This window comes from Trichoplusia ni, chromosome 11, assembly GCF_003590095.1.
Source record: "Trichoplusia ni isolate ovarian cell line Hi5 chromosome 11, tn1, whole genome shotgun sequence".
Classification (NCBI taxonomy): Eukaryota; Metazoa; Arthropoda; class Insecta; order Lepidoptera; family Noctuidae; genus Trichoplusia; species Trichoplusia ni.
The window spans coordinates 1,332,231-1,359,060 of NC_039488.1; the positions used below are offsets into that span (position 1 = coordinate 1,332,231).

Genomic DNA, 26,830 nt, shown 5'->3' on the forward strand with positions numbered 1-26,830 from the left:
ACTAATATAAATTATAGTATTATCACTCAGTCAAATCACTATTTTAGTGATTTATTTTGAATGGAATCCAAGTTAAATATTTTAATTAGATGACTATCTATGGCGTTTTATAATATTATTTGAGGTAATTGAGTAATATCAGATTCAGATCTTTGCGCATTAACGGTATATGCACAAATAGTAACAAAAGCAAAGTATCGAAATTAAGTAATCAGGAACTCATAACCAAGAAAAAATGTTTTGGTGGTTGACATATTATTATCACAAGATTATATAAAAAAAACTATAACAAACTTATGTTCAAAAATAGTGCAAGAACGAATCCAATTTAACAAGTATAATAACTTTAAAAATAAAGATAAGTAATGTCTGTACCAGTTTAAAAAAAAATCTGTTAAATATTTTTGCGTTACAAGAAACCTATTTATACACGACCGGATTCGCTTTTGAAAACAATATGCAACATAAAAGTAATGAACTTAATAATAAAAACAGAGTCAAACGGTTATTTTCCTTAGTCAAGATAAAAATCTAGTACAGCAAGAAACATAACATCGTAATATATAAGTATGACAGATTTATGCAAAATGTTAGCTTTAGTCAACGACTTTCTTATGACGTGACCCCCCTAGATCTACCTACATGCATTGCACTAGTGGAAGCGAGACAGAGCACTATACCATTGTAGAGTGGTGTCTCTCCTTCACGGGAGCATTGCATGCCTACCACTACGTCATTAAAAAGTACTGTTTACGGCTGTAGTGGTAGGCGGGATAGATAGATGTAGGCATTTTCACAAGCGATACAGATGATGACGTTGAAAGTATTGAAAGTCTTATTAGGAGTCAAGTAGCTTGGACTCTATATATTATCCACACAGTTAAGCGCCTAGATCATCATTTCGCATTTATGGAGGGAGGAAGAGAAAAAAAATATATAAAAATAACATTAGAAAAAGTAACTTTCTTAAACCTCACTTTTTAGTACAAAAATGCGTAATTTAATTACGCGTATGTCTAGCTATACTCCTATCTATCTATCTATTATAGTACTTATAATATTTGTATTTTTCAGATGACTTTGTTAATACAATTTGTTGAGTGCAAACATAACTATTTATAAACTATTCTAATTAAATCGTTAAACGCTAAGACATGAATATTTAAACATTGTACGCGTGACATGGTTGCACATCGTTTAAAGTGATTGATTGACTGTCTCAACATAGAGATTGAAACGCACAACATAGCACAAAAGTGTCTTACAGGAACAAAAAGTATGGCAACAGATAATACCAATAGTTAAAATAAGAAGAAGCAACGTCATACTCAAAACTAAAGAAACTTTGTTTACTTAAGGACGATAAATTTTAAGCCGCAAAAAACAGTTTCCAGATTAAGTATTCAACAAATTGTATTTATGCACACTGTACAGTCAGCAGCGAAATTCCATGTAAGCTATCAGATCAACGACGATTTTTTGAGTTAATACTGAGGCCAAGATACAAATTAATTCTAAAACTGGGAATCAAGTAAAAACTAAAACCAATACAGTGATAACGTTATATATTTAAAGCACTTTGACAGTCTTACTTTGCTCATTAACTTCTGCTGCTGACCATTCTATGTACATTTACTAGAGTATTTAAGTCTGTAGTGATCGGAAGTCCTCTTCCTTTGCCCTGTGGGCGTTGGAGTACAGATGTATGCGCATCGCGTGTAGCGGCATCAGATCCGTGCAACACAATTTGCATGTAAACTCCGCACTGGATGATAATGGGGACCTGTACAGAAATAATGACATAAATTTATGACCACTCATATGAAGGAGTTCTTGACTTCAAAAATGAGGTTCTTAATTCGTTTTTTTTTGTTTGTTGTAGAGTTTCAGAAAGGATTTGGTCATTAAGCGTTTGGTCCCATAAAAAAAATCGTTAATTTTTGGTCAGTAGATTACAATTAATAACAAAAGTATACAACCAACTTAAAGTTTTGAAGTTTTGTATGCTTTTCTTGTTTAAACAATATTATGACAGTACAACTTTTCCCAAAGTCGTCAAAACTTTCGGAGATAATATAAAAAAAAACGTACTTCAATTTTATAATCCAAATTTTGTATAAAATCTAGCAGTGCGTTGCGGCGTTATCCGTTACTTGCCAATTAGAGCTAATAAGTGCTGTCATTACCAAATGATAGAGGTTCGCTTAATGATAGGTTGTTAGTTATTATGACCAAATTGTTTGTAATTAGGTAATTACAACGCTACAAATGTTTATTATACTGATACGGTTTACTTCTCATGAAGAAAAAATTTCTCTATCCACACGCATGCATTTTTAAAAACTTCAATTGCCTGTTATTTTCAGTAAAATGCCACACAAGAATTAGTCGAAAACTGTCAGCGTTTATATGAAATTACCTATAAAATTCACACATGATCAAAAAGTTGCACAAGCATAATAAAAAGTGCGTCTACATGCAACGCAGTGGCAAGGTCGGAAAAAACAACCGTTTTATTTTAAATCGGAGCTAGTCTGATATTAATCTTAGTACGAAATGACAAGCAATTCATTTAGAAATAAAAAGAGAAAAACGGCTTTATGGATAGATGAGTGGTTCCATGTAGTGAGAAATCAAAAGAGAAAAACTTCTTCATGGATGGATGACGAGTGTCCCCACCACGTAGTGAGAAATAAAAAGAGAAGAACGTCTTTATGGATATATGATGAGTGTATCCACGTAGTAAGAAATAAAAAAGAAGAATTTCTTCAAGATGTAGTGCTTCCACGTGTTACCTGGTGACCTGCAGCTTGAGCAGGTCGTTGTCCTGCTTGAGGCGCAGCAGCAGGTCCCGCGCGGGCGCGCGCAGCTGCACGGGCGCGTGCAGCGGGAACAGCACGGCGCGCTCCGCCATGTCGGGCACGGAGATCTCCAGCAGCTCGTGCGCCGCCACCGAGCGCCAGTCCCACGCGTGCGGGACCAGCTCCGGGGCCCGCGCGCGGCGGCGCTTCGTCAGCAGTCTGCTTGTACACGTATATAGTTAGCGCTTCCGTACATCCCTACTAATATTATAAATGCGAAAATAGCTCTGTCTGTCTGTGTGTTACGCTTTCACGTCCAAACCACTGAACCGATTTTAATGAAATTTGGTACTGAGATAGAGTTACTATTATTAGCTAGTATTATATAAAACTAGCTTTTCGCCCGCGGCTTCACCCGCGTCGATGTTGGTTATATCGCGATTCCAAGAGAACTCTTCAAAAGTCCGGGATAAAAACTATCCTATGTTCTTTCTCAAGGTCAACTCTATCTCTGTACCAAATTTTATTAAAATCGGTTCAGTGGTTTAGATGATAAAATCATAATATCAGATGATGATACCACGCATCGAAATAGCGAAGACGGTGCGCCTGAACTGCCGGTTCAGTCATTTTGCAGATTCATTTGCTTAACAAAAAAAAAGGATTTACCCTGCACTAGGATAGTGACCCAAAAGAAAATATCCGTACCATTTTAAACTCTAATAAATACAACAATAAAGCTATATGTTGTCTCTACTGTCAGTATTTTAGGAGCATAAAACAGCAGGCATTTGGTTACATTTAAAAATATTATATTTCGTGTGTTGGTACAACAAATAACCATGATAAAATTATGGGCCACTTTGGATAACTTTATACATATCAATTGTAATCTTGCCGTTGACTTGGTCACATTTTAACTGGTACGGTACATACTTAACTATCAACATATTGTATCGATGAAAAATAAATACTACGTACTCCATGAGATCCTTGCGCAGTAGCTTGGGCACCTGCGGACGGAACTCGTCGTCAGCTGTAGGCATCTCCTGGCCCTCCTCGCAGAACATCATGTAGTCCGTCAGGTGGCGGATGTGATTTATCTAAAGGTATAATGATATGCGAGATGTTACACCACAAGGGAAGTGAAAGTAAGAGTGAAGCTTCAGACGAAAATTAATTACGATATAATTATTGTAATTAATTTTGGCCGGCTGGCTAATGGCCAGTAGAGGAAAAATATTTATTGAATCATGAATGCCATTCACCACATAACCGTTTGCAACAAATAACAAAAACTTATAAATTTAAAAAATCTAAATAACCACGTTTTTAAATGTCACTACTTTTAAATTTTATCAAATTGGTCCAGCCGTTTTATTGTTTTAAATTGCATTGTCATGGCGGGTTTGAAGCTACCCTGAAAATATCAGCTAGCTAACTTATCGGGCACTGCCTCAAAATTGAGTTACAAAAAAAACGACAAACAAACAGTAGTGTGTAAATAAAAACGTGGGAATAACTCACAAATATGCAATTCATGAAAACTAAATAACAGCAAAGAAACCTTTCACCTAGATTCAATCAGAATTTGAGATAAACAATTATTGTGTTTCATTAAGTTTTTATTTAATTGTTTTTTTCTGTGTACAGCTAAAGGGGTTTTATATCTCTAAAAATTTAGTCAAATGTGAGTTAGCAAATGTAAGCAGAACCGCAACCTATGTACGTAAGACAAAGGTGTAAATACTTCTCGATTAGGTAATAACATATTTTTCAAGCCTCTGTTAGTTTTAGTAGCTGCATAAATTCTACTACATAGAGACTTACCTATATTTAATCATAAAGGTCTGAAAGATTAAATAATACAATAGTATAGAAGATAATATAGTTTACCAGTCCGATGTCATGCACGTCGAGGTCTGCGTCGATGTTGACGAGCAGGTCGTGTTCGGGCAGGTACGGCATGCCGTCCTCCGCGCTGCCCAGCCCGCACAGCGCGCTCGCGTAGTGGGAGCACGCCGAGTTGCGGCGTAACTCCGCACTGGACAACAGGACAACAACTCGTAAAGTGTCACTCATAAAACGTGTTTTTTTTGTAGTCTTACTTACTTACTTACTTTCGAGAAAAACATTGTGAGTATTTGTGCAACAATATGACGTAACAAATGAAGTGCACAAAATACATCAAAATATAATATGAGCATAATATTTGTTACGTCTACTCCAACAAGGCGAGATCTCGAGACTATGAAATCGCACAATATTATGAATTCTTCACTTATATCTTCGTTGTTTCTTCACTTATATCCATTGTGAAGTCACAATTCACTTCAAAATAAACTACATCATGGTTCACTTATCAGTAAGTTATCAGCATGCTCAATTCTCTGTTATATACTGACACGGGACAGAACAGCAGCGCCATGATGGCGGGCAGACCGGGGATGTTGGGCATGAGCGTGGTGTGGCGCAGCGTCAGCGTCGTGCCCTCCTGGTTGCAGCCTACTGTGGCTGCTACCAGCAACCTGACAGAAAATTATACAATGTGTTAATAAAAACGGCGGTAAAATGTTAAATGACGCTTTTGTTTATAGAAAGAAACGAAAGTATTGTTAATAAATTATATGTATGTGGCGCTACAATGATGACATTAATAATGACACCATTGTAGCGCTCCGCCGTGTGTAATCTTTCGTGAGTCAAATCAAATTTATATTAATTCGTAATTGAATTATACAAAGGTTTACTGACGTGGCAGTGGCTCGACTCGCTCGCTCGCTGCTGCGTCAGCTCATGGATTAAGGACTTTGTTAAGTGTAAACACGAATGATGCTCGACAACAGAGGCATTTATTATGTGCGGCATATGTATCCAGAAATCGTGATTCAACTTTATCATCATGTAACCAAAATCTATAAGACAGATTCATAAAGCTTGTTTTGTACTATTGCTTTCTTTAAGGAAGTTGATTATTTTGATCGAGGAATGATTAAAATTAAAGTAGTTTCTTTTACCTCTCGTATCTCTCCTGTGGTTCCGTATCGAGCAGCACGGAGTTAACGGAACTCCATTCGATCTGAACCTTCTTGTCGCGGCTCGAGTACATCAAGTTGTGTACAGATGTCTCCAGTGGACTGGGGGATATTAAAAAAATAGTTTAGTATCGTATATTTGCAATGAGGTTTTTTTAGCCTCGTATTGAAGAAACATGATTAAAAACAATCGAAAGTTAAGCTTGTCACGATCGTACCGCAAATGGTTGACCATCTATGTCATAACGAGTTCCTCCGTGTTTCAGAAGGCATGTTAAATTGTGAATCCCAGCTGCTATAGTTATAGTATACATATAAGCTATATTCTGACAATCAGTTAATCTAAGGAGTATTGTGTTGCCGAGGTAACTGGGTTGACGAGACATTCGCTCCTTGTAAAACATTGCTACTTAGCTGCATGGAGGCACGACTCCAACATAGTTGGGAAACTAGACTGATGATGTTTTACCTAAAAGGACCCTTGAGACAGACATCAGAGTCGCATTCCTTGGTGCTAGGCGGATCGATCTCTCGCATCTGGTAGTACGCCATCTCCAACTGTTCCCTGTTGTGAGCTCGCTTCTGAGCCAAGTTCAAGTCTGTGGCGGTCTGTCTGATGTCGTGGTTCAACTGTGTTCAAGAAACAGTAATTAATTAAGAGATAACTAGAAAGAGGAGTCACTTAAATGTAATTTATTTGTGTAAACCTTGTAAACAAGAAATTGTCTACATTTGTAATTTTTTTTTCATTGTTTTTGTTTAAATCGTTCTCTCCTGTTAATAAAAAAATCTATAGTTGTAATGCAATGATACAAATAATATTTTTCAATGAAATGGTAGAGCTTAACATGCGATTCACTTGTCATATTTTTGTATGTTGTGACGTCACAATGTGTATACAAACCTTGGACTCGTAGCTCTCTTCACAGGTGATCGCGTAGCCTCGCTTGATAAGTTCCTCATTGATGTTCACCTTCCCACCCTCAGCCAGCAAGTCAATCGCAACCACACCGTGGACCACGGAGTATACCTGGTTGGATAAAGACAGTATTCATTGAATTACGCTATTTTTGAAATTCTTATAATTTTCTTCTAGTTACTTTGAAGTACTTGAAGTTTGAAGTTTTAAATAATGATTAGTGCAACCGACAAATGCTCTGTTAGTTAGTTTCACCTTTTACGGGTTATTCTCCTATCATACTGTCCTACTGCTAGGCAAAAGTTTTCATCAAACTCTAAGACGAATATCTGTCGCGCGCTACTCCTAATTGACGCTCGCAATTTTCATTAGTCATAACACCACGGTTCCCTGGCTCAGCCTCGACGGCACCCATCGCGTGACCACTACGTGGTGAATACCATCGCCTAGCAATCACGTTGCGGAGATGTGCCTATAGCCTAACAGCCTTTTTGCCCTTACTGGCATGACCTGAGATGCTTACAATGTTGCAATTATTATTATTATTTCATTTCAAGTCCCTAATTCGCGTTTACGAGACCATCGTTTGGAACGAAAACAATAAGAAGAGGGTTTATAGCGCCACACCGTTCATATAGCGTGTCATGTACAGTAGGGCGGTCACCTTGGCCAGCAGTCGTCCGCGCGAGGCGAGCTGCTGGAAGCAGTGCGTGGCGGCGGGCGTGTAGTGTCCGTGCGGGTCCAGCAGCGGCGAGGGCGCCAGCGCGGCCAGGCGGCAGCGCATGGCGAGGGGCGCGGCGCCGCGCGCGCCCGCGGGGACCTCGCGCAGGTTGCACGCGTGCACGCGCCCCGCGCTGCCGTAGTCTACGTACAGGACCTGCGGGGATATTCATTATGTCACGAATACAATTAATGCTAATCCAGTGACAGTTAAGCTACATTTCTGAAATCAAATTTCTCGTCAACAAAGAAGTCAAGTTTCATTCAAATTTACTGATACTGTAGTCTTATTAGTAATGGAGTGTCTACATTTTATTAGTTACAATGAGCGTAAAACTTGCAAACTATGAACACTATTTCAATAGTATGAATGAGCGTACTAAATCGATATGCCGCAAACTCAGCTGCTGACAGATGACCTACTAGGATCAACGGCCTAACTATAACCTCTCAAACTTTAGGTACCAACAATTTTTTTTTATATTATCTATCGTGAAAGTAATTCGGACCCAACTGGTGTTGGGTTGTATCCAAAACTAGTCGAGCGACCCCGATAAATACGCGTGAGTAAATAGTCGCATCATTTAATAACCAACGAATAATTGTAGTATTCAACGAGCATACCTCGAGCATATCATTGGGCAGCTGCTTGGTGACCCTGACGCGGAACATCTCGGTGCGGCCCGCGTGTGCGTAGGGCGCGGCCAGCAGCGCGGCGGCGGGCAGCGCGCCGGTGTGCGCCAGCAGCGGGGCCGCGTTCAGCGCGCGCTGGATGCCGGCCAGCTCCGCCGCCGTGCTCTCGTCGCCGTATTGCACCCAGAACTTGTTTATACCTGTCAACTGGATACAATAACACATTTTATTACGTAGTGTGTGACGTGTTCTGTGACGTAGTGGTTAATGGCCCAACTGCAGGGTCCTGATATTTATAATGGCCAATATTCTCAGCATTTTTTCAACATAATAACTAACGGGCAGAACACTTATGGTCTATATAATATATTTCCAATTATTGTGTTAGGAACATGCTTAGGAGAATACGAATATTGTGAAATGTAATCCAATTGCCATTCATTCATCAACAATTATAAATAGCAGAATCGAAGCCCATAACTACAGGTCGTAAGTTGTGTGATAAGCTTAGGAGTTTTGTCCGAGTAATTATCTACAATGGAGAAAAGTAAAAACTGTAAATTAGATAATATTTGTTATATTTTCGTTTTAAAATAAATATAAGTAGTTTCTCAATGGACTGGTTGTCATAGTCTGCCATATTTGGGACAGTGTATCCAAAATTTATGTTTGATCTTTTCCCAGGGTTTTAAGTTTAACAGTGAAATTAGTACAAAATATCTATAGTATACATTTTTACCTGTGATATTGTAACTGGTAAATGTGTATCATCAATTTCCGGCAGACGAGGCACCATTGTTTCTAAGTTTAGAGACAACTTATCAATAGCCATTGTAGAAGCTATCTCATTCGCCTTGTCAGGTCTAGAAAAAAGTAACATAATAAATAACCATATTCATAAATATACTAGTGCTAACATGGTTTCGTAAAGGCTTTTTACCCTGCAGGTAATATACAGTCAAAAATTATAATCAACTTCTATTTCAAATGATTATATTAGATTTAGATTATATTATATACTAGTTTTTTCTTTCATAGTACATAGCTAAGTATAAAAATCAACAATTAACTTACGGTAATAGAGGTATTCTTATATCTATGCGCAGTTGTCGAGCCTTCACGGCCTTGTACACAGGCAGAACCACTTGACCTGGTATAGAGGGGTCCTGTAATGAGTCCAGATTATCTTAATATTAATATGTAACAGCTTATTAGATGAAAAGATGTGACAAATTGTGAAAAAGTGACCTTAAATTAGCCTAATTTTTCATGTTATCTGTAAGGCCCAAGTTGGTTAAGAGTCTTAGCCAACTTAGGCCTACTTTTCATCGCTGAGAACTTCGAAGCGAGAATAATTAGAATTAAATTACGAATTATAAAATGACTTACGCCTCTATTTTGCGCGCCACTCGTTTCATCAACCCTATCGTTAAAAGTCAAATAGATTTTCCTGAAAGAAAAACATTTTCTTAATGCAGGTTGACACAATTAACTACATAATTAAGTTAATTATTTATTAGATTATGTTAGATAGATAATAAAGGGAGTCTGGGGCTCGGAAGCTGCTATCAGCAAGCTCATCGCTTGCTCACATATCACAGTTAGATAATAGTCACAGTTCTAACTCAACCTAAATAAAGGCCGATAATATACCAGTATATTTACTTTTGTAGCGGTTTGAATTTATGAACATCATTCACAGTGCTATTTAACCACATGCAAAATAATATTTTGTTAATTTAATTACTTGCTATTCTTGTCGAAAGATACGCGAGGTTCATCAGATATGTGTTTGAAGACAGCTTTCTTAATAGCCGTCGCATACACTTCGCCTGGCTGGTTATCCGGAAAGTTTTTGAGGTAAACCTTAGAAAACAAGAGTTATTAACCTTTTATATTCTGCTATCTGTATAAAGGTGTATTTTTTTTATTTTAAAACAATTACTCTGGTGCAATTAATAAAATCATTAATAATTAAAATCACTCTTTTAAGTCATACATACTTGACAGTGCCAACTTTTACAGTTTTTTTTTTTACGATATTTAAATAAAATAGAAAATATAAATAGGACTTACAGTATTTCTAGGGTCGAGACCACCGAGCGTACGAACCGCGTCCCTCTCTCGCGATTCGTCCTCCGACACTTGCACGAAGTACTGCGGGTAGAACGCGCCCGCTAATAGTATCTGTAGAATAATAGAAACGTATACTAATAGCGAAAACCAGTGCCGCTAGAAATGACGTACAGTGAGGTCTAGTTAATGAGAGTGTTGTCTAGTTTCTCCTTAATGTAATCTTACAGTGGTTTAGAATCATTAATGTCTAGTGTCACTGCAATATGGTTTCCTAAATGCCCAGTCTCACTAAAGTTCGGTTTTGCTGACGTCCAGTTTCACTAAAGTCCACTATGTCTTTGTTTCAGTAATATGCAGTCTTAACTGAGATACGACCTGTTAACTGAGAGTGTAGTATTAATGAGATCCATTTTCCCTAATGTCAAGTTTCACTGAGGTGAAATCATTTTAATGTCCGATCACAATAAGGGTCAGGTTTACTGATATCAAATCTTACTGAGGTCCAGGTTTATTACCAGCTCACTATCAATGCGGTCCAGTTCCACAAAAATCCCATGGCTGAAAAGTCTATTATATCTAAAGGGGTTTCGTCTGAGAAAGTTTGAACATATAAGACCAATATGAAATAAGTTTTAATTGACCTTGTAGAGCAAGGCGAGCTCATGCTTGTTCCAGGGCGCCTTCCCGTCGCCGGGCTCGAGCCCGAGCGCGGCCAGGCGCTGGCGCAGGTCGCGCGCCAGCTCGTGCAGCTCCCGCAGCGCGCGCGCCTGCACGTAGAAGCGCCGCGCCCACGCCGCCTCCGGAGTGCTGCGGAAGTGCTGCTGCTGGCGCAGGTGGCTCCATACCTACGCAATTGTCAACACGTACATAAAGTAAATGCGCTATAAGTTTAAAGAAGCAAGCCTTATATTACGGATGGAAATTATCAAATCAATCAATCAACTCAATCCACTTTGGGTTGAGAAGATGGCAGTGTCAGACTTTAATGGACCAAAACCCAGAATGATTCCTTACTTTTCACTTTTTGTACCCGAGCCGCAGTTACAGTTGGACTTTCGGACATAAGGCGTTAACGACTGCCCTCAGCTTACTGTCAAATCTGAGGCACGCATGGAATATAAACACGCTTGAATCACTAGTCTTAAAATAACTTCCCTTCGTAAAGATAAATTGTACCTTATACACATTCAGGAAAGCAATACAGTCACTGGTCGATCCGTCCGCCCACGTCAGCTTCGAGTTGTAAGCGTTCAGTCGTTCACGGAAAGGACTGCTGAATAGATTCTTGACAGACATCGCAGCCGCTGTTAAATAACCATATTTATAGATCATTGATATTCGAAAGCCTAAGATTCTCACGCTTAAAAACGTCATCTAAAAGTATCCAGAATATCGATACATCATCATAATGTGTGTCTTTGAAAACACGACGACGTTATTTTTTACTTTTTTATAAACTCAATTTCTTGTTTGTTTGTATCTGTCTGTTTGTCTGTCGTTCAGGTTAGATTGCAACTCAATTTTGAAGCTACTTCCCGATAAGATAGCAGGGTGAAATTTTCAGGATAGCTTCAAACCCAATGACAAAGCAATTAACATTAATTAACGGCTGGACCGATTTTGATAAAATTTTAATTGAGTGGACATTTAAAAACGTGAGTATTTGGATTTTTATTTTTGAAAATCTATTTCTCTACATGTAATTTCTATTAATAAAAAACATATTTAATGCAAGACGCGAGTTTAATTTTAAAATCCACTAAAATCTCACCCATAACAACAGTTTCCTCCATGCACCCGTAGATGTAGCCCAGCATGATGAGCTTGGACAGTTTGACATCAATCGGCAGCTTAGCGCAGACGCGGCCCAGGTATGTGACGTCACCGTCGTCGCTCGACCACTCGTCATCCACGGTCTTCTTCAGAGCACCGATCTGTAGGAAATCATATCTCTTATAGTATTACTGTCGTTACAGGTAGTCAGAAGCTTGAAGGTCTGACAACCAGTCTAACCAAGGGGTATCGTGTTGCACAGGTAACTGGGTTGAGTAGGTCAAATAAGCAGTCGCTCCCTGTAAAACACTGGTACTTAGCTGAATCCGGTTAGTCTGGAAGCTGACCCCAACATAGTCGGGAAAAGGCTAGGCCGATGATATTAGTGTATAACTTGCATTTAATTTATAATTCCCTAAACAAGTAGCACTTTAGGAAATTACATTCGTTTTAATAAAATATTGTTTTACATGCCGTATATCAAATAATTACCTCTTTGAGCACAAGGACAGTACGTTGTATATTGGTGAGGTCCGGCGGGTCCATAGCCAGGGCCAGCACTTCGGAGGGAGGTCCCATGTTCAGCATCTTTGACAGCAAGACCAACCTCTCGAGCGGGCATCGAGTTATCTCCGGGGCGCATTCTTGACTAAAACTCTCCTATATTAGAAACGTTGCAATTCAGTAACATTGATTTTAGTGCCTTCATACTAGCATGTATCCAGTATAGACTTTCAATCGATACGCTGGTGATATGTGGATGCAAATTAGCCTAGAGGTCGCTGTTACCAAACTCGGTAAAGACCTGAAAGTGTCTATAGTTTTGTTGGTATACTAACATAAAACTTGTCGGTAACCAGTCTGTAGACTCGCCCATCCCGCACTCGGCCCGCGCGGCCGGCTCGCTGTTCGCAGTTGGTCTTCGTGGCCCAGTCCAGGCGCAAAGACGTGAAGCTTGTTTCGGGATCAGCCACCATGATCTTCATGAGGCAGTAGTCGATTACTATAAGAATAATAATATACAATTCTCACACAGCGCCATCTAGCCTTAAACGAAGCATAGCTTAGTTTATGAATACTACGCAACTGGCAAATGTATTTTTACAAGTGACTTGAATTTTGTTCAAATCTTTCGACTTGACTGTCCAATAAAAGGAACTGCATTAAGAAACCAAGGGGTATCTATATTAAATATGTTTTTTAATTATCAAAAAATAATGTGGTAAATGAATATTTTTATCTGTTTCATTTTCATGTAGGAAATAGATGTATACTTGTGAATATGAATGACTGATTAGTCCTGTTATCTCTTTTACTCCTACTGATTACATTTGGACACTAACCACATTCCGATAACTCTACGCTCTAAAAACAGACTCTTTGACAGAATATTTACTTATTTATTTATACTTCTCATATAAATATGTACGATGTCGGACTATTCTTACCGTACTTAATATCGGGTACAGTGATGGAACTCTCAGCGATGTTAGTTGATAGTATGATCTTCCTGTGGCCCGGCGGCGCTCGTCGGAAGACGCGGACTTGCTCTTCCGAAGTTATAGTGGAGTGCAGCGGCAACACGAACCATTTGTATGATGCGCATTCCGCATCCACTATTTTTGCGCTAAGATTAATAAAATTAAATGTTTAATGTAAACTATATTTTGCAACTATGCATTTTGCTTCATAAATATGCTAACTATAAATATCTACCAGCTTTATCGCTTCCTCCACAACCTAAATGTGGTCAAACTCGGGATCTCTTTGTTGCTCTAGTAAATGACGGTGATATAGACAAACTTAGTTCATATCTTAGTTTTCTTCAAAATGTTTGTTCTGAGTAACTTACAAATATTGTTTAACTTACAGATACTGTTAGCTGGCTCAGACCAGATGTGCTAGACAAAGGACCTGGTGTTGTGCCACAACTTTGAGGAGGTCAGGTCCTAGAATGGACCGTGATAGGCTGAATTGATTGATATCTTATTAAAACCGAAGTTATGTTGTGCAGTGTTAATTATATAAAGCCTTACTTACCGCAATGCAGAGTCAGTAAGACAAGCGTACAAGTCTTCGATCTCATTGATTCCCGGCAGGAATATAAGTACTGAGGGCAGGTCGGCTTCAGACCTATCCGTGATTTTGTCTTCCTGCTTATCAATCTGCTCAAATGCATTCAGCAGCTTGATAACTAAGTGATGCATTTCAGGGGAAACAGCCGGTTCATCACCCTTGCTTGTTATATGATTCAATATCTAAACATAAAGGAAATTAATTACATATCCGCTGCTTTGAAATGAGAATAAGTTGTAATTGTTAATCAATCGGTGATTTCAATCAATTGAATGAATAGTGATGCTGACAGTAAAATTATACATTTTGTTACGGTGGGAGAAACAGTTGCAGTGGCGTCACTGCGGTGAGCTAGACGCGCGACTTGTAGTCTTGATTCAATTTTTATAAGCAAAGCACTATAATGTCACTGCTAAAAATATAACTAAAGAAGAAGCAAAATTTCTACTGCTCCCTTACGACATTCAAATGCAAATTACGATAATACACCAAAAATGAACAGCAACAAAAATAAGCAGCTCGAAAATAAAATATAAATACTTACAGATCCAAACTTTGTCAAATGATTCAAGTAAAACTTCTTCACTGAGAACATTGTCTCTTTCCTTTCAACTTTGATACATGAAGACCTACAGGGGCCGCGGCTAGTCGGTACCAAGAAGTAGTCGGAGAATGCCTTGCTGTTGAATGTGGCTGACATGAGCACCACCTTGACATTTGGAGAGACGGTGTACAACAGTCTTTTCACTACTAGTAGGAGGAAGTCCATCTCTTGTCCTCTTTCATGGACCTCATCAAGTATTATATGAGTGTATTCGTTCATTGTCTTTGAACCCACTGAAATGGGAAAATGTTGATGGAAAATTATGAGAAATATCTAAACAATTTTGTTTCATTTACAGTTACTGCACAAGGCCTTTATACAGCAAATCCATGTAGCATGGGCCATATTAACAACATTAATTAATTTGGTAAAACACTCATTTACATTATTGACTTTCTGGATATAGGTAATAATATAGGTAGTAAGTACAAAAGGAATTTAAATAGAATAATAAAATTTGAGGAACCTACCAAGTTTTTGCAATAAGATGCCTGTTGTAACATAATGTATGCGAGTGTCTGATGATACTTTAGCATCTAATCCAACCTGAAATGTTATTTATTAATATTATACAAAAATCATATTACAAACTTATCTTACATATGCTTAAATAACTGCATGGATGCTTATCCATGCATTATAGCATTTTCCTAAGGCAAAAATGCTTGTTCTAAGGTCTGTATGCCTTTTTCATGTGACTTCTAGTAATTGAAATGCATACATAAGGTATAAATTCCTTAGTGCAAAAGTTGTTTATAAAAAAAGAAGTAACCACTTTACCTGATAACCAACAAGTCCACCAACATCCCAGCCTCTTTCTTGAGCGACTCTGTTAGCAATAGATATAGCAGCAATCCTCCTTGGTTGTGTCACTATGATCTTGCAAGGTCTGCGGGCCTGATAGCAGTCATCAAGAATCCACTGCGGTACTTGAGTTGTTTTACCACATCCAGTCGGACCTTCGATTATGACAACTGGGTAACCTTGGATGCGGTCCAAAATCTTAAAGTAGTAAAATAGGCATTAAGTTCCTTGTTAAGTAGTACATTAACTCTTTTAATTTTGTATAGCCAGATGATGGGTTTGTCAAAATTTTATTGTAACACACTCCTTATAAAAACTGTACTCAATTTATTTAGTTACTAAAATTAAGTTCAACTATCTTGATGTGTCTTTTAGCAACTAAAAACAAATGTAAAACAACAATAAAAATAATTAAATATTTACTACTTATATGTAATAATTGTTTATTTATTCATATGAATAGGATATTTTTTTTGGGAATTCATGCAGTCAGCGTTAATTAATTACATGAATTAGATAGTTTTCTCTATAAATTAGGCAGATAAACAAACAAAGTATGAATTATGCAACAAATTCCAAGGAACTTGTTTATATGCTCACTTGTTCCTTATAATCATTGATTGCTAAATTTTTAGTGTCTTCTTTAGTTTGGAATGAGTATTTGCTGTAGACTTCAGTCATAGCTTCCTCCGAGAGCTTAGTCATGTCTTGAAGGGACGTACCCCATGTAGACAGTTGCTCGAGCGACTCAAATCCGTTTGCTACACTCTCGCACTCCAGTTCACGCGCTGTTACACTCTACAGTGCAAAACAATCGAATATAAAAACAATATTATTTTTAATTAAGATTAGAATCTTTATTGACCAAGTTATTTTATATTAGAATTAGTAACTTCTTAGCATAGTGTTAACCAAAATTGGAAAGAGCTTTTAATATCAACTTTAAGCAAACTCAGCAAAACGCACTTAAATAGTGAATAAAAATTATTTTACCCGCATGTACAGTTGTGTTTCCCTCTCTTTGATTTCTCGAGCATAGTCGGTACCGCTGCCAGATATCACTGAATGACGATGTTCTACTTTCCTGTCTAGCTCCTCTGTCGGATCCTCTTTAACGATACGATGACCACCGGTAAGTGGACCCCGAAGTTTGGTCATTTGAGATCTTGATGGTAGAGGATCTAAAAGGAATCCTCGTAGTTCATCCATGGCTACAACTTCGCAACTACCTTAGATATAGTTTCATTTGGTTAAGAATCCCAAGTGCTACGCAATATAGTATAATGCAACAATTGGTATATTATTTTGCAAACGCTGCAATATTTTCAATACAGTGCGATGCTTTTCAAAAACTTGAAACTTCCGTCAAATGTTTTAGAAACTGACCACAGATTACAGTAAAAAAACAGTCAGTCCACAGATTATGCACGTAACGTTAAGACCCAGGTACATTGCTCAGGTATCAATAAAATGCCCGACTGGCATTCGATGAGGCACCAAAGATTTTTTGGTACTGAATCACACTTGTGAAAGCTAGGATAGTATAACTATGTTGATTTAATTCTCAATAGCTGTGTTGCAATATTAGTAAGAGCAAAATTTATTTTTATTATTTCTCGAAATAATTTGCAACGATACTTGTACAACAAAATATATGATTTAATCAGAGTCATAGAAAGGGAGAGAATTATTAATTGTAACAAACCAGCTACTGTTTCTTCATTTATAATTCTTTAACAAGTGTGTATCACTCAACACCAAAATAGCAGGACTGCTTACAATGATTTATGTATGCGTTTGGGTGGCGCCCTGGATGGTTTCGATTCACAAATCAACTTGACGAGACGAAGTTCGCCGGATCAGGTAGTATTTACATACTTTAACGCTCTATTTGTTTATTGTCCTATAGATTGCGTGGTGTTATAGGGTAATACGTTTAAAAAAAAACAATGTCACAAGACCTTTTCCATCATTACTAACTGTACAATTAAAGTTACTACTTAGTTAACTCAAAATCAAAATGATGGCACTGCAAAGGGATAATAGAAAGATAAACAACAGATAATTAATGATATATTATTTATTTCATACCATATTTGGCATAACAAAAATATTCAGATCATTTTATAGAAGATATTTAACAACTGCTAACTTTATAATTACACCATTATTTATAATACTCATAATATTATGCATATTGATTTTTGCTGAATACAGACATCACAAAATACAAGAATAATTAAATACACGAAAGATTTTACTGATAAATCATGTGAAGTGCACTAATCGACTAGAAGTAAGCTAAAATCTAAATAAAATATAGTACTGTTTAGTATTTCTTCATAGGGCCTATACCTCAATGGTGAGAGAGAGGCTTTTGGCACAACCACAGTAACAAATACTTATTTAATATACATACACAAAAAAACATGGACGTTTATACTACAGCTGGAAAAATAAATACATATTTTCATATTTACATTTTGGGCCATTCACTAGAATAGTAGTGTTGTAATTTGTAACAGACAATTCATACTTCGTGAATGGGATCTTTATTTACTAGAATTACATTATTATTTATAGAGTGCCATATTTTAGTTTAAATGAAATATAGTTGTATCACTCTTATAATACTAATCGCACAAGCGCTGAATATAAATGTGGTACTACTATACGTCAGAAAGTTGTTATCGAGAACTTGAAAATTTCAAACAGTGTACTAATTTTCGGTGATTTGAAACAACATCGGTTTAAATATTAGAAGTAGTATTGTATGTTGTCAGCAAAAAAAAATTTAACCAACAGCAGAATTGCAAACTGACATACATATTCAGCGCCTTTTACAATTTTGGTGTCAAGCTACTTTTCAATCGATTTTCAGTAAATAAATACTGCTTAATTGCATTACGTTTTGTAAATTTGAAGGACTTTGGTCGCTGACTGTACAATAGAAACAAAAGAAAACTAAAATACTAGTTTCCTAACAAAACATTTCAGCAACATTATTTGATCGTTTTTTGATATGTTGGTTCACATACAAACTTCTTGTTAAGTATACCCACGGCCGAATATTTGCACGCAATTCAGATATTGGTCGTCTTTAAGTTTCGCGGTCTGTAAAAGTGTAAAGCTCTGATACTTCAAGACCTACTTAAGTGTAAGTTGCGTGTTAGAGTTCGTGGTTTTGAGATTTGTAATATTTTGCAATCATGTTTGTCACAACTTAGACTAATATATTAATTTTCGTGCGACGGAATTTTAATAATTCAATAGCGGTTTACGAACGCGCATTTGTCGGCCGCGGCGCCAAGTCATGGTTAAGCACTACGGTTGGGTCGGGTGATATGCGTGAGTAATCCGTTATCAAATTATTCAGAAATAAGACGTGCTTAGTTTGTCAATCTTTGGTTTATCTGTGTTACACGGTGACTAGCAGAATGCTGTTATTTTTAGCTTTAACACACCTAAAGATATGTAATTCATATACAAATATATTAATCAAATAATGTTAACAGATAGGAATAGATCCATTATTCAACCTAAGCTTTGAGTTCACTTGAAGAGTGTAATGTGATATTTGACTAAAAGTATCTACTTTAGTCCATCAGACAGGTTTCCCAAAAATATTGACTAAGTATTTTTAATGTTATCACATCATTGAAAAGTTAGGAAGATGCTAGTAAAAACAAGTGTGACGTCACTTGCCAGTACGCCTTTTACTGGCAAGTGACGACACACGAGTTTTATTTAATAGATCGAAGAAAAAATACGCATTAATATTTGTAGGAAATCTATCTGATGGACGAAACAGTTTTTTTTTGTCAAACTCTATTCCATTGGTTGGTTCAGGTTCACTTTAGTCCTGCACGACCTGTGTGCCGTATTATATCAGTGTAAACGATATATTTTTGGTGTGTGGTATCTTTTAAACGGTTATCTTACAGAGATATGACACGATACGCATACCATTATGATTTGATCGTACGTACAATAGTTACAAAATTTAGGTACTTTCTTTCACCCGCATTACCATGATATTTTTGAGAATTTATATAACTATATGTTGCCATTATTATACGTGTTTCGTTAATCACCTTTGCATACATACTTCAAAACGATATGATATTTTTGTGCTACATGAAAGAGCGAACATTTAATTGAAAAAAGATTTTAATTATTATCAAACCATGCTAGAACATTTTCACTATATTTTATCAACATTAACACCATTTGGTTACTTAACTAAAGTTAAATTATCTTGGTTAATATTTTTACACGATCACACATTAAAGAAAAAGTACTCGATTCGGTAATTGCAGATTAACAAAGATTTTTCTTCAGTTTATTTTTTAACTGGGTAGAAAAAAAAGTGGACGCATCAAGATTCTTTGCCTTTAGTTAAGTATCGAACCAAATGGAACATAATGTCTCAATTAAAAGATTATGGCCTTAAACTTTAAAACAAGGCGACAAACCGGACTCACCTTTCAACATAAAACTAATACAACAACCTAATTCCTTATCACCAAAATTTACTTAAACTACAATGGTTAAAGGACACCAACAACCCACATTAAATAAATAACAATTTATGGACAAACAATGTTATCGTCATAATATGTATTAAAAAAAACTGTGGTTCCAACAAATGTTTTAAAAAGGACTGAATAATTGAAAATATGGCTCTTAGTACGCAAGAAACCGTCTGTCAAAAGTCATTGAAGTTTGTGACAAATTTTATAGGAAATGTAAATCTTATTCATCGGTTCGATCTGTATCGCATCTTATTCCATCTACTGAAGTACTTTCTTAAATTATGTTGTCTTTGTAATGAAATTTGTTACATATATTTTTGTCACATGACTGTATTTGTAGAATATAGAATACTAATTAAAAGGGTTTGTGCATTATTTAAATTTAACTTCTTTTTCAGAAGGATACTTAGCAAACAAACACCAAGCCGCTTACCAGTAATATTAACAAGACAACCTTACCATTTTGCAAGTCAAATATATTAAAAATTGAGAGCTAATATATTTTATCATAACACATAGATATCTCACCAATTTCACAAAGAAATGCCAATGGAATCATATATATTCTAAAAAATAAGTCATTTATCCTAATCATAATTTACAGCAACATATATAATATAATCACACATAGGAAGTAAACATCAATATCATATTATAGGCAATATTTTTATACATGGAACATGAAGTATGTACAGATAGGACAGTTCTACCATAAATATACCACAATGTGTAGAGGGTAAAACAATTAAAATCCGGGGTATTCTTCTTTACAGGCATGGGAAATAAATGCTGGGATTTACATCTTAAATCTCAAGGCTGCATGACTATTCATGTTGCCTGCATGTTGTGTCATATTTTCCGTAACATTGATATGAATTTGTACAGACAACATTTCTCATCTTTATCTTTGTCCTAAGTGCCTGTATTGGACTTTTAATTAGAAGCGGAACACAGCTATGTGTTAAAATGCACCGTCCTGCTCTTACAGTTGCTACTGTCCGTTTTTAAGGCTTAGATAGTACAGACACGGATCAAACATGCCATACATATTATAACACTTGAGATTAGTTACTGTTATAGCTTACATTAAAGAAGTAAAACTGGATCTAAGGTCGTCAATACAAGTTATATTATCTATGATCTCTATTCAATTGATTTAAAGATCATAATCGATTGTTTAGATTACGTCTGTACTATGATATATCAATTTGATACTTTAGTTAAAATAGTAAACAACTAAGTTGAACGGACATATACCTGTAAAGTCTTAGTATTTAGTTCTCCTTGGAGGGTTGGATGGACCAGCCCAGGATGCGTCTGTCGAAGCCGCAGCTGAAGAAGTTGATGTTCGGGGATACTTCGTCGGCCCACGCTACGGAAGTTACCATGCGACGATGTCCCTGGAATAAATTGACATAGGTTAACTGTGAGACAAAATACTACTTGCACATCCTTCATTAGCAACTGAACAACTGAATGTTTATTCGAAACGAAATAGTGAACGTATCTTTTTAAAATATTTAGTTGGCATTATTGTTACAAGTTAGTGTGCCTATATATATTTTGCTACGCAACGCTGCGACGCTTAAAACAAAAACTTCAACTAATGTTACTTAAAAATATTATTTACCTGTCGACTGGACCTCGGTAGTCTGGCGAGCCTCTGTCCCTGCAGGTCGAAGATTCGCACTTGGCGGTTGTCGTGAGGGATGGCAATCAGACCGTTGCCGCTCACGCCGACGCGGTTCACCGAAGAGTCGGATCTGATCGTGGCTAGAGCTGATCTCATGTTACGGACATCCCATACCTATTTAATCAAATAGTAAATAATGAGTTTTTGGTAAACTAAAAAATATTGTGTGCTGAAAAGAAATAGCTTCTCATTTAATTAAATGTTCTGAATAGTAAAATCTTTCTAAATTCAATACATGCCTTATTTGAAAAATGTGGAACTACTTTTTTTTTTGTTTTATTGGTGAGTGGCGAGAAGTGGCCAAGGATCGGGTAAAGTGGCGCTCTCTTGTATCAGAGGCCAAGACACAATTTGGTTCGCTGAGCCAATGAAGTAAGTACATTTTTATTGTTGTATAATATAGTGAGATAAAGACTCTAAGAAGGAAAAAGGGTATTTCTATATGTTTGTGAGTTAAATACCTTAACGGAACGGTCGTCAGATCCGGAAACCACTTTGTCCTCCCGCGTAAATACAGCTGATGTCACACTCCTGTAATTAAAAGAATATATTAATAATAAAAATCTTATATATAAGGTTCTTTTTCTGCCCTTTGGATAAGGAAACCAAAACGGAAAAAAGCGAGCCTATTTAGAGAGCTAAGTTTGAAAGTGTGTATTCTTACTCGGTGTGTCCTTGGAATACGGAGACGGAGTGTATGGGCTCACGAAAGTCCCACAGGCGGAACGTGGTGTCACGTGACGCCGTCACCACCAGACGCGACGCGTGGTGAGCCGACGCGTGAGTGAGCTCGTGGTCGTGACCTGAGTAATATAAAATAAATTACGTAGTATCAACTTTTTGTCCACGTTTTGGATGCCAGACATTTGTGGTTCTAGGCCGTCAATTTTACATTTTGCTGTCGTTAAGTGTTGAGAGAAGCTTGGGTGTCTGAAAACCGGTCCCATCAAGGGTGTTTCTTGATTTTATGGGTTCAGAAAGACTGCAAGCCAACACCAGCGAAGTTGAAAAAATACTGGACAGATGATAATGACTATCGATCTACTGGCCTTGTATTAGTATTCAATTTTAAGAAATTAGAATCATTTTGATTCAATTTTTAGTACTGACGCGAAATTTTTGATGAAATATTAATAGACTATTTACAGAAACTAAAAAGAACAGAATTTTGGAACACAGTTTATACAAAAACACAATTACCTGTAAGGACTTGCAAACATTCTCCAGTTTCGACATCATAGAGGTTGGCCGTCCTGTCCCAGGACGCGGTGATGACGTGGTCCCCGCCGGTGAGCCAGTCCGCGGCCACCACCACGCCCTGGTGCCCGCCCAGCTCCGTCAGCGGCGTCCGCAGTACCTCGGGCCTGTCCCCGCCTTCTCCTAGACTTTCTTCACCCCCACCTTCCAATTCTTCCTCAGATGATTGTCCGCGCTAAACATATTATTTATAACAGTTTAAGTTGGATATGCCATCAATCAGTAAGTACTGAAAATCAAAATATTATCAAAATTCTCCAGATACTTTTGTAGGCATTTAAACTGAAGGGTTGTCTGTCAAAAGGTATGGTTCGAGACATTTATAGAAATACATTGAGATACTTACCGGCAAGTCCCAATTAACAGCAGCTTGCCAGACATGTGCGGTATTATCACCACTGCTTGTAAGTGCGATATCTCTACTGGGATGAAAACGGATTGAATTTACAGAGCCAGAGTGTCCTGTGTACTGCAAAAGGCATTTTCCCCACTCTACGCTCCATACGCAAGCTGTGTGATCTAAAAAAGAGTAACATTAGGTAAATGATCTATCAGAAAATTGTATTTAGTAAAGATACACTCAATCCAACAAATGGACAGTTATTTTTTCTTTATGGCAATCTGCTGTTAGTTTAAACAAGTTTTGCAAGTTTTGCAAGTTTGCCATAATATGTATTATTATTCACTAACACCTATATTTGTGTTGTTCCAGGCAACCAAAACAAAATATTGAAGGAAACGGTTTTAGTAAATGCCTTTTAAGTACCCATGTGCAATCACTAAATGACACTTTCAGAAATTGTTGTTAAGGACAGCAGATTGCAATAAAAAAAGTTTTGCCAGTGTCGTGATATGAAATGTACACAGTATTTGCAATAAATATTGTTGTTACCAGCTGACGCAGTGCCAATGAGTGCTTGTCCGGGGCGAGCTGATGAGACATCCCAGATTCCATCTTTATGTCCCGTGAACTCCCTCACCAACTGGCAATTGTAGGTTGGAGCTTTGAAACTGGATACTATCTTACTTGTCTGAACTCTCAGTTTGTGGCTTGCTTTCACTTTTTGGGAGTTACTTTGTGTCACTGTAAATTTTAACTTCAAGATAGAGAGAATATAAAAACTTGAACTTGGCTTGACATGCTACTGCTTGCCTAAATTGTGATATCTATTTTTTATATCCAATTCCTGTTACATAGGAGTAATTTTAACTGTAACCATATAGTTATAAATATTTAGGCAATATACAACACTGAAGATAATTTAGTATCAATATGAATGTTATCAACATACATGTGTAAGATTTTTTGTTAAATTCAAATGAAGCCATATCTAGCAGTGGCTTGATAGAGAGCTGTACATATAATACTACAACATCCCTTTGTCCATTAAATATAATATTAAATAGCTAATCTTTATTATGACTATGTGATACTGACATATTTAATAGATAGTTAAAAAGTAATTATTTTACCATCAAGAAGTTTATATTTCTTGTCAGTTTGATAATGAAAGTGAACTAATAAATGTTTATTATTACTTCTGTTTTAACTATTGTTGTTGACATTTACATTATTGTATTGACATGTAAGTAATCATATCATACATTTTTCCATCAATAAATTGGCAAAAATAAATGCGGTTTGTATCTGTACATATTATTATACACAAAGTCATTTTGGACTTCTGACAAACTGTAGTGGAAAAAATATTAATACTCACATTTTACTTTAGAGTTTTTTCCAGTTACATCAAACTCTATGTAGTCTAAGTTCTGTTTATCTCCCACATAACTCTCACGCTCCAACTTTTCACTCAGAATGTCTATCTTTTCTTGAACTAAAACAAATAATAGTTATTATTAAATTGACACCCCACACTAACATATTATTTTGATTATAAATATTATATAATAATTACAGGGTAAATACTAAAATATGACAACAGGAAGAAAAGGAAAACATGTAATGAAGGTGTCAGCTATCCTAGACCAAAACAAAATACTTATAACAGCAATTTCTATTTGTAACATCTATTTATCTTCAATACACTGCTTTTTAGTAAAGAATATAGAAACAGTACTTCAATCATTTACTTACGATTCAAATTCTCAGTATATAGAAGGTCAAATTCTTTTTCTATTTGAGAAAATAACTCATGTAGACGAGACCTAAATACTGGCGGGATCGATGTCTCCGAATCTTCCATTTTAAGGTAGTTTGGTAGTCCATCAGAACCTTCCGTGAGTGCCTGGAGCCTTCTTTTACTGGATTTCATGGTCGAAATCGAAATACAAACCAATGTTGTTCATATCACATAACACAGTACAGTATAAGTACTACATTCACAAACACGATACACTTCAGTCTTCTCACACTTAAAAGTTCATAGAATGCATAAACTTTGAAATTATAAGGATGAAACTCTTATATTGATGAGAAAACCGATCATAATAATTATAATCAAAGTGTTTCATGAAGTTTAGAGGATTCGTTCAAGTGACGTTTTTCTCTATTTCCTTTCGCAATATTTTTCTCTTTGGTTACATGTGACGTTTTGAACTTTATAACACCCTAACCATAGATTTTAGTTTGTGACCCATCAAAAGGTATGTAATAATAAAATGTTTATTTCGTGTTTATTAGACAAACAGGACGTAAATAAAATACACTCTTTACAAGATGATTGGCCTGTTGTATATAACCATAGATTTATCCTGAGCGACACTCCTGGTTTTGCCTTGGAGGCTTCTTCATTGCCAAAAGGTGATACAGGATTTGGTAATTTGTTGTTTACGCGCCAAATCCTGTATCACTTACCTGGTAATTTTAATCTTGGTAGTTTATGTTTATTGATGAATGGTCTGAGTTCTGTTTTCGTAGAGGAGAGTTTCATGTTCTATGCATCATGCTTCCATGAGATTACACAGGGTGTAGGTACCGAAAGCTCCAGCTATGCTACTGAAATTAGTTTTGTCGAATGCAACCTTTATGCCGATGAACACACATTGCTTCAATTGTAATGCTGATACGAGACATCTCATGATTATCATTGTGTTGTATAAAGATGTTTTAGCACATTTGCCAAAAAATCGCAAAAACATTTCATCGTCTTCAAAAGGAATGTCGTCAGGTAAGTTAAGAGAAGAAGATGAAGAGGTAAGGGTTTATTAGTTGATTTGGGTTGCGTGTGTCTCTCTTGCCTGGCTTGGGTATAAATACCACTTATACTTCTCTTCTTTTGTTCGAACACCGCATGGCTAAAAAGGTAAAGGAAAACGAACACACAATTTACGTGACATGAACTAAGCTCCACCTATCTGCCGTTTCATTTTAACCAGGCTAGGGTAGTCCCAGCGATTATATCGATGAATCTATTTCGCTCCGAACGAGCGTATTACAAAGAACCACATTTACACGATATATTTCGAACGGTTCTCAATCCCTAATAGAAATGCGTATACCCTATTCATCGGGGCTTGAGCCAAAGTGTAAACAAAGAAATCAATGTTCCCCAAACTTTTATTTTAGTTTTTATTTTCATATAACTATATATGATTTTAATTATGTTTTAGTTTATCTTACATAGTTCACATGTTCAAATAAATGCTCAAGTTTTGTTAGGATGTACTCAACTATGATCATAATAAAAAATAAGAAAAAAAAACTAAGAAAAAGTACAAACATTGCTTGGCCCAGGTTCAGGTTCACTTATGTTATTACACGAAAACGTCAATATAACTAAAACAAAACAATTAACAAATAACTTTAAACGTAACAAAATAATAAACCTAATGAAAACAATAAAAGTAACAACGGTAGTTTCTTTTTTAGGTTCTTTTACATGTAAACTATTTAATTCATAATTAATTAAAATTAAGAAAATAATTTAAGGCATTTATGATA

At 36.5% G+C, this 26,830-nt stretch overlaps 2 protein-coding genes across 2 annotated transcripts; both read right to left on the reverse strand.

Moving 5' to 3' along the window:
• Positions 1-1,551: 1,551 nt before the first annotated feature.
• On the reverse strand, positions 1,552-16,854 carry LOC113498636 (probable ATP-dependent RNA helicase spindle-E). Its single transcript, XM_026878724.1, has 27 exons — positions 16,435-16,854; positions 16,042-16,239; positions 15,418-15,639; positions 15,108-15,183; positions 14,578-14,870; positions 13,998-14,215; positions 13,406-13,584; positions 12,797-12,960; positions 12,450-12,617; positions 11,956-12,118; positions 11,361-11,488; positions 10,826-11,029; positions 10,185-10,295; positions 9,856-9,974; positions 9,498-9,558; positions 9,183-9,274; positions 8,848-8,971; positions 8,100-8,315; positions 7,420-7,632; positions 6,741-6,866; positions 6,306-6,466; positions 5,819-5,938; positions 5,207-5,329; positions 4,698-4,845; positions 3,783-3,904; positions 2,796-3,020; positions 1,552-1,783 (listed from the first exon to the last, which is right to left on the reverse strand). Exons 1-27 carry the CDS (start codon positions 16,648-16,650, stop codon positions 1,645-1,647), a joined length of 4,329 nt encoding a protein of 1,442 aa, XP_026734525.1. The 5' UTR covers positions 16,651-16,854; the 3' UTR covers positions 1,552-1,644.
• Positions 16,855-17,503: 649 nt separating this feature from the next.
• Positions 17,504-25,463, reverse strand: LOC113498640 (WD repeat-containing protein 37). The gene is made up of 9 exons (XM_026878731.1): positions 25,025-25,463; positions 24,648-24,764; positions 23,819-24,010; positions 23,273-23,445; positions 22,870-23,101; positions 22,334-22,472; positions 22,131-22,200; positions 21,607-21,783; positions 17,504-21,376 (listed from the first exon to the last, which is right to left on the reverse strand). The coding sequence occupies exons 1-9, from the start codon at positions 25,200-25,202 to the stop codon at positions 21,251-21,253; spliced, it is 1,404 nt and encodes a 467-aa protein (XP_026734532.1). The 5' UTR covers positions 25,203-25,463; the 3' UTR covers positions 17,504-21,250.
• Positions 25,464-26,830: the final 1,367 nt, after the last annotated feature.